At 43.3% G+C, this 17,473-nt stretch overlaps 1 protein-coding gene across 6 annotated transcripts in view; it reads right to left on the reverse strand.

Annotated features, from left to right (window-relative positions):
* Positions 1–515: 515 nt before the first annotated feature.
* LOC148020437 (K(+) efflux antiporter 5-like) overlaps positions 516–17,473 on the reverse strand; it is a 178,845-nt gene continuing 161,887 nt past the window's right edge. For 4 of the 6 annotated variants that reach the window (XM_087700745.1, XM_087700744.1, XM_087700739.1 and 1 more), the window contains 6 exons: positions 3,074–3,262; positions 2,759–2,836; positions 1,802–1,846; positions 1,621–1,713; positions 1,450–1,513; positions 516–1,363 (listed from right to left, as the gene is read on the reverse strand). In XM_087700745.1, the coding sequence (XP_087556871.1) occupies positions 1,341–1,363; positions 1,450–1,513; positions 1,621–1,713; positions 1,802–1,846; positions 2,759–2,836; positions 3,074–3,262 (492 nt within the window). In that variant the 3' untranslated portion in view covers positions 516–1,340. Of the gene's footprint in view, positions 1,514–1,620; positions 1,714–1,801; positions 1,847–2,758; positions 2,837–3,073; positions 3,263–17,473 lie in introns of all 6 variants that reach the window. The other 2 variants (XM_087700743.1, XM_087700741.1) reach the window with 2 other exon arrangements.

Genomic DNA, 17,473 nt, shown 5'->3' on the forward strand with positions numbered 1-17,473 from the left:
GTTGCTTATTTTAGCCTTCACCAATACAATTGGACATAAATTTTGATTACATCCCCCAATCTTCGTTCTTTTGTATGGCAACATCCAATAACCTCTTTAGTAGCCACAAGTACATATAGTCGTAGATGGACACTACGGGTTCCCCTTTAACCTTTACCTAGTAAAATGCGTGAATCCTAGAACCTTACAACCATGTAGTAGAGCCAAATGCTGCATTAATGCATAACGATCCTAAGACAACATGTGGGTTGAGTACTAGGATCCCCACTATGACCATTGATATCCTTTCAAACAATGTACCCATCTTCCTCAATACTAATCCAATCAAACTATGAAAGAGATCCCTACACAAGGTTTTGGAAACCACCAAAAAGCAAGAATTTGGTTCCACTAGAACATGAACGCCTTAAATAATCTTGTTTCAAGGGCGGATATGGTCAACTCCTCATCATCCAGGACCATGAGCACTCAAACCATTTCAGAGCATGAGCATGATGAGAAAAGGATTGAACACATTGAACATCGAAACAACCTCGCAACAAAAATTGTAAAACGCATAGAACCAATAATACAAGCATCTTAGTATATTTTGAAGACGCTACACAAATGACAAGTTGACAACCCTCAGAAGCACTTTCCCGAAGCATTTTTGTGTTGGCCTTTTTGAAGAAATAGGATATCAACTCTTATCAATATCTGCTTAGCCCAGATGTCTTTCTTTTCTTGGAGAGTCCCAAAAATAGGTACAAGACCGGGTAAAAACCAGAGGAAGTCATCCACATCTCCTTGCCCATTCCTTCACCGATTAGCTTTTACTAGCTGGTGAGGCCAATGAGCCATGTATCGTCAACTGATCATTGACCTGGATGCAAGTGCTCTCACACAGTTTGCTAATTAAACAGACCGCAATTTGGATTAGCTTTCACCTAGAACATTCATCCAGGCTTGATATTACTTGACATCATGGTGAGGTCCAATGCGCCATTTGTACACTCAAAATCTTGTTCCAAACTCTGAGCAAATAAAGACGGGACTCGCAAAAAATGATTACATTATCATAGCAACTGCGCTGGGCAGCAACTAAGGCTACTCCTTACAAATTGCAGACACCTCAATAAAACTTGCCTCCAGGACTCTCCCACCACGAGACCAAAAAAGGAATATAGATTATGCAATGTACTCATCCATTTGTGGCTGGAAAAGACTTTAAGAAGCTTTCACTCACCGCATGAAAAGACTGCTGAATGGCCCAACCACTACAACAAATGTTGTAGCCTCATTTTAGTTGGCCTTTCATGCATGTTCTTTGCCACATCTCCGCAGACAGACCCAAGCCTCAATCATGATCTTGCTTCCGGCAAACCTGTAACAGAAACACGAAGCACACTAGCATCGGGCTGAAAGATGGTTCTTTCCACGACATTCAAAGACTGCATCATCTTTGAGAACCTTGGACTGAAACAACTAATTGCTGGGTGTTTCCAGAATGAACAGCCTCCCCTTTTACTAACACCTGCAAATCAACATCTAGCTCAGCCTACAGACAACCTAGTGGTGCAAATCTATGGCTCAGACAACTCTAACTCTTTTATCACAATTTCAGCAAGGCTCTACAGGTACCTCAGTTGAAGAGGAATCGGATGAGAACCAGCCCATCAGAATGCCAAGGTGCATTATCATTGGAATGAATTTGAAAAGCAAGGGAGTTGTTACCTGCGGCAAAGCAAATCTATGAGCAAAATATCACAATGCCAACTTAACAAGAGAACTACAAATAATACAATGCACAAATCATACTCACCAAACTTAGTGCTGTCGTACCTAGCAGCAAAAGGTAAAGTTTATTCTGCACAAAACCAAACATGAAAGACTTACTGTCTCAGTCCCCAAAATGGTCACCCTTCCCTCCATCAAGCAGTGCAGATGATATCCAAACTCTTAAATTGCCCACCTACCACCAGAAAGAGATCCAGACATTCTCAAACAACATTACGGCTCCCAAGAGGAATGGATCATTTGTACCTATTTGAGAGATGAGGACTCTATCCCATAGACGAAGATTAAAGACCACTAAACCCAATAGACACACCCCCTCAGAAGACATTCCTTTTTCTGTTTTTCTTCAATGGACCATTCATACCTATTCGAGAGATAAGAGACCCTACCTTATAGACAAAAATGACAGACCACTTTGGGGGATCAGACTAAGGAAGATAGGCCAAACCCAATAGTCTCCTGCCGTCATAAGACAGCTTTTTCTCTCTCTCTTTTTGTTTCCTTCTTTTTCTGTCTGAAGGGCGAGCATTTCATACAAGAATCAACTCTCCATTGTCATTAACCTCTCATTCTCAAATCCAAGGATCCTTGCCCAGCGCTGTCTCAAGTATTTGAAATAGATAAAGAGGCAAGAAGGCAAGAAGCCAAGAAGAGACTTTAATCAGCCTACTCAATTGAAGGAAACAAGCACTTCATGCATAGCTTCCATATAGTTGACTATCACAATGCTTTGTCTGCATGTACTGTTCAGTTTGCAGGACCAAGATCTAGCCTTAGCCCAGGTATATGCAAATATGTTTTTCACTCACTCCATGGTACCCCCCATGCTACATAGCAAGATTTGCATTACTCGAGAGGTTATCTTCCCATAGATCTTACAATTAATATAATTGAATTCAGGGTCGTTATTTCTACATTAACAGCATCGTCCTTTAGTCATGGGTATGGGCATGGTCATGGTCATCACTGGTGAAAATGTTACCTCTACAAGGTGCATGTTGGAAGCACGGCTTAAAAGTACAAAAGCGAACTCTCCAATCTGAGCCAAGGACATTCCCACCTACACACCAGTAAATCAAAGACAATAAAGAAATCACAAAAATGTTCTCATAAATACACTAGGGCTTGCAAAACAGTCTACAAACTCTCCCCCTTGTGAAGGGCAAACTTATAACCTACTCAAAATAAGTGTGAGAAACTTTGCACTGCCTCTCAGAAATAACACAGCAAGCTACATCAATCAACATCATAATTCAATATAGACGAATTTAATTATAGAGATTCTTGAGAAGCATACAAGGAATGAATTCTTGATACTGTAGCCAAATGCTCTGACCACAAGAGTAACAACTGCAGTTTTAGCAATGATGACCAGGATCACAGATGCAAGAAGTATATCCATGTGACTGAATAGGAATTGCACATTGATCAGCATTCCTATACTTGAAAGGAACAGTGCTGCAAAGAGGTTACGAATAGGTTCCACCTGCCACCAGCCCAAAGGAACAAATAGACATTAGCTACCACTCCACAAATATCTGATAGATTTGGGATAATCAATACATTCTAGATAAGCATAAGATGGAACGATTGCTAATATGACCATCTTTAACATATGGCATGCACACATGCATGAAAAAGTGATTAAGCATGTCAGACTGTTACACACGTCTGGTTTCACTACCACAAAGCAAAAAGCATTAGATATATTAGATACACTCAATGATTGCGCAGCTGCCATCCTCCTACAATAAGCCGCATAATTTGCTGAATAAGCAAATGAGATGTTCATAAGGGTGTGAAAGGGCATCTCTCCTAGTCCACAAATAGAAAATAAATGTACATTAATCAAGGTATGCCATAAAGTGGCTTAACACTAGAGAAAATAAATGTCATGACCAAAGAAAGGGGTAAATAGCCACACATATGTGAGATGGACGAAATGCGGCTGATAACTTTGCCAGATCAGTTGGATTTCACATTGTGAATGTTTTTGAGCAACTTCCATGTGTCTTCACCTGCCTTATCACAAGCTAGCCCTAGACAAGGACCACAATAAAGTTCTCGCAATGTGGCCCTTGTTCTTATCAGTGAAGCATTGGCCTCTACCAATGCAACACTCCAACTCTTCCACTGATCATTAGCTTCGTCAACTAGATGTTATCCACTTCTTAAGAGAAAACAAGGGTTTCCTTAGATGCAAAGAACAGAAGAATAGTAGATCAATTATGTCTCTGCTATGGCACTCAAAAGAAATATGAAATATGGACTTCATGCTTGGGAAACTGCATAAAAGGGCTTCTATAATAGTGAAGGGAACAAAAGCGGAGGCAATAACTGAATCATAATTGTGTGGTGACAAAAAAAGTGCACACAACTCATGTACAAATAGAAAGGAAATGTGCATTAATCAAGGTATGCCATGAAGTAGCCTAACCCTAGAGAAAATACACCTCACCATGTTACATCCTTGGAAATTTGGATGGGTGCTAGTAGCATTGGTGACACTGGTCATAAAGTGACCTAGTGTGAATGGACCAGGTACAATTTAGGGTTAGGGTTGTTAGCAAATTACTCAGCTGATGAGTGAATCTATGCATCTGTACCTGTGGCTGGGCCCATGAGATTATTTTAGTTATTTTTCTAGTGCTCATTTTTACTTCTGGGACATCATGATACTGGCTGAGACTTGGTTTATAATGGGCATTATTTTATGCCTATTTACTCGGCCTCGGTGATTCATTCACTTATAGTCTTCCAGTGCATATCCTATTGGCAAGGAGCTCCTAAGCATTTTTCCAAGCTCTTCTTTGCACTGTTCTTCTGTTTTCCCTTTTCTCTTGTGTTGTGGATTTTATTACAAAACTCTTCTTCGCTTTCATTGCTGCACCCACTTTTGACATGTTTTCTAACGACTGTGTTGGGTCCATGCATGCCGTTGAACACCTCCACTATGAATCATTCAGTCTACAGCCCTCCTTTGCCTGTGTTTTGTCTACACCTGTCTGCATTTTAATTTCTACATTGTTTAATTTCTGTCTGGCCTGCATTTGATGTGCTCGTGACTGCTTTTCCTGTTCAGCATCTGCCTTCCACATCTGTTCATCCCTGCAAGTTGGGGTACTGATTTTTCAAGGTCTGTTGGCTGTTTTTGATCTGATTGTGTCTATCTGCAGCAGTCATCTTATTTTCCTGATTAGATTTTGTCTTTTACACTGCATGTGAACTCGTGCAAGTGCATTCTTTGCTGGGTTTGGCTGTACTCTCTCTTTTTTTCGTGAAGATAATTGAATTAAGTAGTAAATATTTACATGAGACCATCAGGTCAACATTCTCACTGTATCTCTTACATGCTATTACATCAGACCATCAGGTCAGCATACTCAATCTCTCTCACACTGTCACTGTAGAAATTTACAAGATGTGAGCAGGCTTCTCAGAACAACCTATTACATAGCCAATTCTAAATTCTAATAAATCAGACAGAAAGAACAGCTGGAGTAGAGCGAACAATCGCCAGCCAGGGAGCAACAATGTCCGGAAGGACCAGGTCTGCTGACATCATAGAAGTGATTTGCCATAAGACCAATCCACGCACATGGGCCACATGCCCATGGATGCCCGATGTCGAATAAAAAATAAAGGCATTGCGAGTACGCCATATGTGCCACAGGGCTGTCCATTTAAGAAAATGGAATAGGCAAGAACAACTTGAAGACAAAGAGGGCTGTACTCTCTCTCTCTCTCTCTCTCTCTCTCTCTCTCTCTCTCTCTCATCCTATCCTCTCCATATGGCACCTCTTTGCTATTCCATTGATGATAAACTTCATGGTCCAATTATTTAACTTCGAGCGCTGTTATGAAAGCATGGTTTCTGCAAAAGCAACTATGGTACGTGGTTTTAGGAGTTATTGAGGTGTCATTCAAATTACAAAGGAGGTTTCCATCTTGGTATGGTGGCCATGGTGAGAAGTCAAAGGTCCAATGCTATCTGAAACCAACCTCCTTCCGTGGAAGGGTGGTAATTCCCTGACTACAACCTAGTTACAACAGTAACATTTATTACAAAATTGAGAAAATGCAAAATAACTTACAATCTTGGACAATGGACAATGGACAATGGACACCCTGTTGGCCCCAAAACTTGGACAATGGACACCTTGTTGACCCCAAAACTGGCCACCTTTTCAGTATTTCCTTAACTTAATTGAAGAAGAAGTTGATGTACAATGGGATTCTCCCAATCCATTTCGGTATTCCAACTCCCCTTGCTATCCAAAATGACCAACAAGTCTTCAATCTGATTTGCCCCTTCATTCGAGGAATCAATTGGACTTCATCCACTTTGATGGAGATGGAAAATGCCCAAATTCATTGATTTGCTGGTCCCTCCACCTGAATTTGACTGAAAACAACTTCAGCCCTGTTGAATCCAAGTCTTAGAGCTTCCAATTTTTGGCTTTCTCAAGGCTATTGCTAAACCCTAATTTATGTTGCAAAATTAGGATTTACAGTAGAGAAATCTGAAATTTCTCAGTCTCTAATGATGTCAATGCTATAATCTTTGAAGCAAGGCTGTGGAAAGGCTGCAAGATGAGAGAGAATGCCGAGGAGAGAAAAAATTCAGACTTCCTTTGCGAAGAACTGAAGAAAGTCGGTCATTTAGTAATGTTGCCCCGTTCTCAACAACTTGTAGATGCAAAGAACTAAAGAAAATTAGTCATTTACTATTGATGCCCTGTCTCAACAACCTGTAGATGGTGTCACCTGCTATTGATTGGTTTTCTCTTGCCCAAGCCTGCCTCAGAAGGTCCTTCAATGGCTGCAAATCGGATGAGCAGCATCCTCTCCGTCTCTCTTGCATGTTAAATGCACTAAAATGCCTCTCTCTAGCCTCCAAAGACGTTTTTTAGTCTTGCATGGGCATTTTTGGCAACGGCAATCTTGCCAAATGGTTTTTCAACATTTTTCATAATTAAATATTAATTTTCAATCTTTAAATACTGAAAATTAATCTAATAATTATTTCGGTGCTCAGAAAAATAATCTGGCTGGCCAATAATTAAATTGGCTGGGCAACTTCCATTCCCGAGTGTCTCTGCGTCACCTTTGACCATCAGATTGGCATTAGGTATCATTAAACACTACTTCTCTAGTGTCACCAATTGACACTTATGGCCGAATGAATGACCTAGGCTAATAACTAGCACCAGATACCACAAAGTACCTATGTGGCATAACTTATAGCAACTTTTGCGTTTGGCATCCCGTGATTTCCTTGGGCCCCGAGCTCATTCATTCACTCTAACCCCAATTACACCTTACATGTGTAACATTTACTTAACCATGTGATTAAAAATTAATCCACATGTTAAGTGAGGTTTGAAAAATACATGTCCTCATGGCAGTCCTTCCCCTTAAAATCCTTACAATCGTTCTCGATTGCACTGCCAGATGCATCAAAAGCAAAATAATGAACTAGAATTTCCATAAGGCATCATCGTTAACACAATATTGTGCACTGCTGCTCAACCATTCCATATGCCCAACACATGCTGAAAATTACCCGCCAACATAACATAACATAAGGCTCACAAAGAATCTCAAAAACATTGCCAAATTATCACATGACATGTGACCATAGCATAGGATAACCAAGTATAAGCCATGGCCAAAACATCAATGGCATCATAACATATGTTGTTGTCCATGCAACCAGATGTAAACCATTGAAAACAGAGCATAATCTGATCATAAACTGATCACTTGCTGATCTGAGAACTGATCACAAACTTCTGCAAATGTGACCCCAAAGTGATCACAAACTCATTGCAAAAGCTGACCAGCAATCGATCATAAGCTTATGCAAAAAAAATAGTTCCAGTAGTCCAGTGAAACTCATACTTATCTGCAAATATCTCACAATGACTAGTACACTAAGTAATGACCTCATGGCAATTATACTGTCAGCATAGTACCTTGAATGCATGCAGAATACATTGGAGATCCACTAGATACAAAAGCTATCCATAGCTAGAGGAGTGGAAGTACTACCTCCCCCTTGAGCATCAGGTAATACTTCGGACCCTCGTTCTACTGAACCTGATGAAGCCCGACTAGAGTCGGCTCTAACTGGAAGGCATCTAGATAAAGCTACAACAACTGAGGATAGTCGGCCAAGTCATCCTCTTCCTACCATTTGGCATCCATTGGTGAAGAATTCAGAAATTTCACGAAGTATCTCCTGGAAACTTTACCTTTGCCAATTTTTTTCCTTATATGCTAAAATCTACTCGTGCACCAAAATCTCATCCAACTCCTCAACCTCAGGCTGGATTTCAGCAGACATATCCTCTGGCACATCACCATGAAAAGGCCTCAATAAGCTCACATGAAAGGCATTGTGTATCCGCCAATGTGGTGGTAATTTTAGCTGATAATCCACATCGTTGATCTTCTCCAACACCTGGAAGGGCCCATAATATCTCATACTTAACTTTGAATACAATCTTTCTTTTCCTTTCATCTTTTTGAGCCTTGCCTTTTCAAAATGCAGCAATACATAATCACCCTTTGCAAACTCTAAAGTACATCTGTGGCGATCAGCTATTCCCTTTTGCTCTTCTTGCGATCTTTGAAGTACATATTTTATCTTTGTATAGACTACATCCAAGTTTTTCACATAACGATCAACCTCAAAGATCTTATCCTTAGTTTACAAAATACGTGGTACCTTCTTGCCACTCTCAACCACCTCAAATGGAGCTTTACCCGTGGAAGTATGCATTGTGTTGTTGTAAGCAAACTCAACCAAGGGCAAATACTGCTCCCACTGTGTCTTGTGGTTTGAAACATAGCACCTCAAAAGATCTAACACTTTGGAATTTGCTTCCTCAGACTGACCATCTATCTACGGATGGAAGGATAATGAGAATTTCAGCATAGTACCCATATTCTCAAACAACCGTTCCAAAGTAAAATGGTCATCCAAGGGTCTCAATCACTAATGATTGACTTAAGCATACCACGATACTTAAAGATGTACTGCAAAAACAATTGTGCCATATGATCATTCTTATTTTCTTCCTCATCGGAATAAAATGGGCTTGTTTGCCAAACCTGTAAATGATAGTCCATATCCCATCATTCTCCATAGGTATCTTAGGAAGCTAAAAAATAAAGTCCATTACAATGCTTTGCTAAGGCCTATCTAGAATAGACAAGGGCTGCAACAAACCCGGCAGCTTTTACCTATCATGCTTTACCTTTTGACATACGATGCATGTCCTAACAAACTTTTCTACATCATGTCTCAAGCTGGCCAATAAAAGAAATGCTCCACTCCCTTGACCGTGCCATCAATACCTTTGTGTCCTACATACACAGGAGCATGACTTTCAGTGATAACTCTAGGTCTTAACTCCTTTGTGACACACAATCGTCCATGCATCATCAGAAATTCATCTCTTAGCACAAAGTGTTCATGCCTTTGGCCATTGCAAAGTTGATCATAAACATTAGCAAAGTCCGAATGAGCAATAGATTGCTCTTCTATAGCAACCAAGTGTAATAAACCGTATTGACGGCTGAAATTTGTGGCTTGCGTGACAGTGCATTAGCGACAACATACTTTTTACCATCGATATGTATAATCTAAAATTGAAACATAGAGAGAAAATTTACCCATCTCATATGTTTCTTTGACAACTTTGTCTACGTCAGAAAGTATCTTTAAAGTTTGATGGTCTGTCTACACTGTAAAATCAGTCCCTCAACAAATAATGTTTCCACATCGATAGTGCATGAATTACAGCCAATAGCTCTTTCTCATAAACCTGTTAATTCTTTTCTGCATTGTGAAGAATTTGGCTCTCATAAGCTACGACTAGGCTGTCTTGCATAAGAACAACCCCAATGCTGTTATGAAATGGATCACATTAAACTACCAATGACTTCCTTAGATCGGACAACACAAGCAAAGGATTTGATATCATCTTTTCCTTCAACTTTTCAAGTGCTGAAATTTCCACTATTATTTATCTAAATGGTACATCCTTCTTTTGCAAAGCATACAATGAAAATGCAATTTAAGCAAAAGCAGTAAGAACCTAATCCAAGAAGCTACGGATCTCATGCACATTCCTCAAAGGTGGCCATGATCGTATTACCTCAACCTTTACAAGGTTCATGCGAATACCATTAGCCAATACAATATGCCCCAAGAAGTGGATTTCATGCAAGAAGAATTCACTTTTCTTATCATTGATAACCAACCTATGCTCAAACAGTTCATTGAGCACAATGTCCAAGTGTCTTCTATGCTCTGCCTCGTTCTTTGAATAGACAATCATGTCATCAAAGAAAGTGCCTCTATGTGACTTGAAAATCTGATCGATCATCCGATTAAACGTGGCAGAAGCATTTGTAAGTCAAAAAGGCATAGCAAGAAACTCCTACAATTTAAAAGATGACTTGAAAGTTGTCTTAGGCACATCTTCCAATCTAATGTATATCTGATGATACCCACTTTTTAAATCTATATAGCTGAATATGGCTGTCCCCTGCAATGTATCCATAACATCATTGATGCAAGGAATTGGAAAGAGATTCTTTATCATGATCTTGTTCAAAGCACGATAATCAATGTACATATGCTATGGACCATCCTTTTTCTACACCAAAAGCACTAGAGAAAAAAAAAGAGATGAGATGGGCTGAAACAATGGGCTACTTTCAGAGATAAGATCTATGCCATGATCTTCTAGCCGTTCGGGCGGTAGCTGCCCTAGAAGTGATTGAGAGAAGCAATCAACATATATTTTCAAAAATGACATGTAATCCTTCTCTAACTTAGACATGTTTTCAACATTCTCACTATTATCTTTATTCTTAGTAAAATCCAAGTACCCTGAAAGATGATTTTTCATTACTTTAAAATGACAACTGTAGATACAACAAGGATAGATTCACCTTTTAACTTTACATCAAGTGTGAGTACCTTTTCCTTATGCTAAATAGTGATTTTTTTTGCACAAGAATCAATCATCGCATGCATACGATGACACCATGGCATACCACTCAGTACATCATAATCCTGAAGTGGAACAATGAAGAGCTCTTTGTTGTCCACATATCCCTATATATGCAACCGAAACTTTCCAATGAGTGGTGTGACAGACTCTGCATGGCCTTTACATGTCATTCAAACTTCCCCCATGGGTCCATCTCATCCTCTCTGATGTCTAGATGGATTGCCATGTCAACATAGATGAAGTTAGCTCAGCATCATTATCAAAGAAAATTAATGCATGTTGATCCCTAATTTTCCCGCATGGTCTACACAACTCAATAGCATCATCATTGGGCTAATCACTAACACCATCCGACACCAATCCATTGATGTTTTGGGCTTCTTTCCTTAGGAATCTCCTTGATTTTCTGATTTTTCAGCTTGCTGTCTATTGGAACAGTTTATTTGCAGCCATCGATTCCCTACATTGTGCCACTATTTTCTAGCTCTTTCTTTGTTGTTTTCAGCCTTAAACAACTTTTTATTGGGCTTGTCTCCACTCTCTAGGAAGCCCGCACAGCAAAGCATCGGTTGTAGCAGCAGTCTCTATGAGCAAAGACATGCTAGACACCATGGATTTAATGCAAAAATCCTTGATTCCTTTGAGCAAACCACAAACATAATTTTTTTGTCATGTTGTCCACCTTAAAGGTACTTCTCAACTAATTCGATACAAACATTTACTTGAATTGTACACACATTGACACTGTTCTACCTTGCATCAAAAGAGTGGACCACCACTGTAATGCATTCCCTTTGAAGTAAGGGACTGCCTTTCGAATCAAGGACTCGGTGAAGTTCTCCCTTGAATAGACTACATCAAACTCCTGAATGAAAGTCAAAGCTTTCACCCCTATCTTGTGCACCACTAAAGGACTCAAACTTCACTACTTTTCCACCCTCATCAGCCTTTTGCTGTCCCTTTGGGTATCAAGTTGTCATACACAGGTTGCTGCAAAAATGGTGCATTTGCTGAATTTACATCAAAACCAGCACCAAACGGAGCATTTGCATTAGAGCATTCATTCCTTGAGCCCCATAAGCATTCGAGGGTGCAGATGCAGTACGAAACACACTACTTTGTTCCCCAGGCATCAAGTCAATGCTGCCACACATAGGGTTCTGTATATTTCCAATGATACCCGAATACATGGTGCCTTACACACCATGCATTGGTTGCTGCATACCATAGCGATATGTACCATACATTCCTGTATGCGGTCCTCTACACATAGCATCAAAAATCATACTTCCACCAAATATCCTTGCTGCCCCATCATGGCATACATGCCCGGATGTCCAAAATCCATTAGATTAGCACTTCTGTGATGGCCATGCATTTGCATTCCTTGCCCTGTAGGTACCAACTGTTTTATTTCATTACCATCTTTGGGATCTTCAAATGAAGGGTTTGGCATTATCTTCGGTGCATCTTGTTGTCCCAAAGGTGTAGAAGACATCTTCTTCTTCTTGCCTTTGCTATCCTTCTTTGGAGCATTCAAAAATCGGGTAAATTGAGAATCCTTCGCTAATTCAGCAAAGAGATTTGCTACTATCCTCATCTAATTCTTGAACTGGTCATCAAATTCCTCTTCACTTTGCTGGTCATCAGCCTCCTTATGCCCTGAAGGTCGTGCATCTTGCCCAATAGCAACATTTTTAGCTTGTTGTCCATGGTCTAAGCCTTGTCCAAGGTCAAGCATTGCAATTCCTTCATTTCCATGTGAATATTCATACAAAGAGGCATCATCACTGCTTGAGTCCATCTCACTGTATGAAGACATATTGTTGTAATTTCTCACCTAAGAATAAAAATATACAGTAGCACAAAGCTTTGGCTTGCAATCAAGTGCCTCGGGCCCACCAAATCAAGCGATTGAGTGGTATCCCGTGTTAAAATGGCAAGCTCAACACCTAAGGACATTGATGACCGACTGCCAAGCTAGATGGGTCCGCATGTCTACACTTAGCACGTCCGTGGTCATTATGATCCTCACATGGCCATTGACTTATCACTTATTATATTTAGTTTGTTTGTTTTTTTGCAAATAAAGTGTGGCCAGTTATATTACTTCAGAAAAAACTTGAATACAAGGAAATGCTCATGCTCAACATACTAGTTGGAGCTGATGCAAACTCACAGATATATCAAATGTACAAGCCTCTCAGAGCGGTCTAGGGGGGACGGGGGCAAGAAGCCATGGAAGGGGGATGTATCGCCATGTGGGGCTGCCTACCTGCATCACGAAAAACAGGACCTGGCTGCCCCAAGTCTGCATAAAATTAAACTGGAGCTCCTAACGAGCTCGAGACTCGCCCTGCACCTGGTTCCATTGGCCATGGACGGAGTGGATGATGGAGGTTCAAAGCTCTGCTAAGGTCCCTTGTACTGAAAGCCTCTCTCCACCAAAAACCTCCTGACACCGCGTCTTCCACATATGCCATCTAGTAAGACCCCTTATGATCTCCCATACCTCAGAGCGCTCTGCTTTGAGCTCCAGTACCTGGCAGATGGATAGAGCCTCCAATCCGACCACTGTGCACGACCCTGCCTCAATAATGAATATTGTATCCTGCATCCCAGCCTCATACAAAAGGTGACGGCCCTGGCTGACTGCTTGGCAGCAAAAAGCTCCCCATGAGATACATTCAAGGCTGGGTGCTATAGGGCAGAGGATGCGACATGCTCCTCTCCACACGAGCTGCGCCACCTCACACGACCAAAGGCAGTGCTTTGAAGTTTCCAGAGGCTAATGTGTACAACGCTTACAACCTCCCTCCTTCTGCATCTGGGCTAGCCAACTTCCCACCGCCAGACCTCTATGTGCCACCAGCCATAAGAAATACGACACCCTCCTCGGCCTCCAACTATGCCATAGGCGGCGTCAAAAGCTCCGTTGGAAAGCCTTCGTGATGATGTGCTCTGCCCAGTACCTGCTACATCACGGCACCTAATCCATGTCCTCTTGCATAAGTGCGTATGTGCCAATCCTCGTTGTGTACTCCAGAAACCTCGATGGCTTCTTGGCGACCGCAGTGGCCGGCTATAGCCACTCTCTCGGATCCCACTCTAGCTCATTGAGTGGCCTGCCCTCCCAAATCCAGAGGAGCCACTCCCTAAGCTCCTCCCAGAAAACATAAGGGTCCACCAGCCGCCATGTCTTCCCCTGAAGGCCAACCACCTAAATCATTCTCCATGAAAGGACAGCTATCCCCTCATCCCGCTGCCCTCTGTCAAGGGCTAGACACCCTCATCCTGCACAGTGAAGAAAGTCCCATGTGGAGCGCAATACCTACTCTACCTGCCACCTATAGGGTGATGCCTGCTAATGAAAACCTAGTGGCCCATACCTCCCCGAGCTGTACCGGCTCTAGTAACGGGGGGCAAGCCACTCCTGAAGTATTGTTGTGTCTATCTCCCTTCTCAACTCAACTCCTCTCTACCAGTCTGATGCTCACTGCACCACTATCCTGTACACCTCCCGCCATGTCCTAATGGTTCGCTAATCTGTACCCTATCCCGATCTTTGACCTGGGGGTTCCAAATCACCGACTAGCGCTCTATCTCCTCTTGACATCCTGGGGGGCTCTGAATTAGAGCAATACGAAGGCCTTGCCACACATGAAGTAGACTGCGTAAAAAGGGGAATCTGGGCCATCGTGAAGATCCATCTCAGGGACGACCCCCAATCACCGCCAAGGCTCGGTCTACAATCTTGGAGACCCTCCTACAGTAGCACCTTCCAGGTCTGCCCTCCTAGTGTGAGGCCGCAGACTATTAGCTTGCCCAAGAGGGCCATACTCTGATACTCTGCATCTATGATCGCAAACTCTCCCTCTGACTGATGCTAGATGATGATCGCCCATGCCACCTTGGCCCGGGAATCCTTGGAACCAATTGACCCGGCCCAAAAGAAATTCCGCACCGGGCGGCGAAGCTGAACTGCGCAGGATGAGAAAAAGCATCAACACAAGGCAATCTACCTAGCCATCGCTAGGAGAACCTGGTTAACCACTAGGGCTCGCCCTGCTAGGGAAAGCCACCTTGGCCTGGGAATCCTTGGAACCATCTGACCCGGCCCAAAGGAAGTTCCGCACTAGGCGGCGAAGCTGAACTGTGCAGGATGAGAAAAAGCATCAACACGAGGCAATGTACCTAGCCGTCGCTAGGAGGACCATGTTAACCACCAGGGCTCGGCCTGCTAGGGAAAGGCGATCCGTACTCCAATAGGTCAGTTTCCTCCAAATAGAGTCAAGGACTGGAAGAAAGTGTTGGGCAGGAGTGATGTGGAGTCCCACTTGGAACCCTAAACCCATCTAAATCCCAAATGGAGACTCCACTCCATGCTAGAGTCCGAGTCTGTAAGGAAACCAACCGACTTTTGCTAGTTGATTTTCGCTCCCGTTGCAGTACAGAACACCTCAAGAGCTAGTCTCACTCTCTCTAACATCAACTCATCGTCCTCTATGTAGAGTGTTGTATCATTTGTATACTTGGAGTCTAACAGCTCTGTCTCCTCTCTCACTGAAAGTCGGAGGCCGCGTAACCCACTCACACGTGACCTAGGGAAGTGAAACATCGCCTCTGCAAAGAGTAAGATCAGGTACCGGCCAGGAGGCAGCCTTGCCAAACAGATCTCTCCAGCAGAAACTCCTCCCCTCGCCTGCCACCTATGAGAACCCTGCTGGTAGCTGATCTGTAAAGTGCGGAAGCCCCGCGGATCCATGCCTGGGAGAAACCCAACCTCACCATGGTGCCCTCTAAGAAGTCCCAATCCACCCTGTCGTAGGCTTTCTCGAAGTCAAGGAGTAATATAGCCAGTCCCTAATCATTGTGTCGGGCCCACTCTGTCGCCTCAAAGAAGGTGAATATATTGTCTAGGATGCTCCTATCTCGCACAAACCTTGTCTGTGTGTCATGAATGATGTCAAGAAGCACAGGGCGGAGTCGCCTACCAATCATCTTTGACAGTGTCTTATAGGCCACTGACAATAAGGTGATCGGTCTCCACTGGGATAGCTCCAACCGGCCTCCCCCAAGGAGACTCATAAGGCCAGCCGAAAGACTCCCTAGCATCTGTCCTGAAGTGAAAATCTCCTAGAAGGTCAACAATGAGGGGTCCTTCACCATCTCCTAGTAGGTACTGAAGAAAGCCTTAGAGAGGCCATGCTCTCCCCGGCACTTCTGCCCGTCCTCTGTATGGAAAGCCTCCTCTAGCTTGATCTCTGTAAAGGGGGCTAAGAGGGAGCGTTCCATCTCCTCTATGATGAGGGACGAGATGTGATCCTAGACCTGTTGTCTACATCACTGAGACTGTCTCCTGCTGGAAAAGACATCTATAGTAGTTGGTGGCAATCTCCATCACCTCGTCTAGGCTACGACGAGTCCTCCCATATTGATCCTAAAGGCTGCGTATCTGCTCTCTTGAGGTGCGAGGCTTGTGCACCTAGAAAAATTCCTTGCAAATCATATCTCCCTTCCGAGCCTAGAAGGCTGCTAAGGTGCAAAATGAGAACTCCAAGCGCCTGTCCTCTAGGCCACATGGAGGGTGGGATCCCCTGGTGCCTCTTGTAGTAATCTCTACATGGCTGCAAGGTCCCACCGGAGTGCTCTCTCCTCCTCTCAGCTCTGTTGCTTGGCTTGTAGGGCTGCCTCCTAGCAGATATTGCTTGACTCGGCTAGGACCTCTGCAACTACTTCTGCGATCCGGTCCCTCCTGCCCCATTCTCTAGTCCAGATCTGCTCAATCTATCTCTTTACCTCCTCCCTCCTATAGATCGAGTCAGGGATCCAACAGGATCGCATATCTAGGGCAGATGGTGGGGGGTCAAGTGTCAGGAGAACCGGGCAATGATCGGACAAAGTGGTGCCCGCCAACTGCCCTACCTGGCCTCCGCGAGAGCATCCCCACTCTCCCACATAGAACCTGCCCAACCGCTCTAGCAAGACTTCGCCTAGTCGCCTGTATCCCAAAGAGAAATCCAACAATCTCTTCCTCTTGTGAAAAGCTGGGTCTCTCCAAGGATAGCGTGCTCCTACCGCCAATAGGAAGACCTTTCATGCCTTCTGCTCCTCCCCAACCATGCCCTGATAGTTTCTGCCTCTACCCTGCTAGTCCTCCAAGGCCTCCAGATTGTTGAAGTCTCCTCCAACAATCCAGGGGTCCACCTCTGGGAGTCCTACTGCAATCTCCACTCAGAACCTGTTGCGTGCCCTAATCTCAATAGGGGCATAGACATTGAAGGCTCCAAGACACGAGTCCCCAATATCCAATCTGATCCATAGAACCCTCCCTGCCATGATCGTCCCATGGTCTCATACACAGACAGTGAGGCGGCTCGAGATGCATATCATTGGACTCCTATCGTGGGCACCGATGGCGTGCTCCCAGTAAGTGTGTGAATTGCCCAAGAGTACCTTCCCTACCCGCTAGGCCTGGGCAGGGGTGAGCTTGTGCTCCTGTAGAAGTAAGAAGTCGATCCGTGCGGTAAGGGCAGGCTGCAGCTTCTGTCGAACAATCAACTTCCTGGAACCACGTGCTCCACTATAGTAGAGGCTATTCACATTCCAGGATGCAAGGTGTAAACTCATAGGGAAACCTGTGACTGACCGAACAAGCATCTATT

Source organism: Lygodium microphyllum, chromosome 19 (genome assembly GCF_053477565.2).
Source record: "Lygodium microphyllum isolate KBCC chromosome 19, Lygodium_microphyllum_v1.1.10, whole genome shotgun sequence".
Classification (NCBI taxonomy): Eukaryota; Viridiplantae; Streptophyta; class Polypodiopsida; order Schizaeales; family Lygodiaceae; genus Lygodium; species Lygodium microphyllum.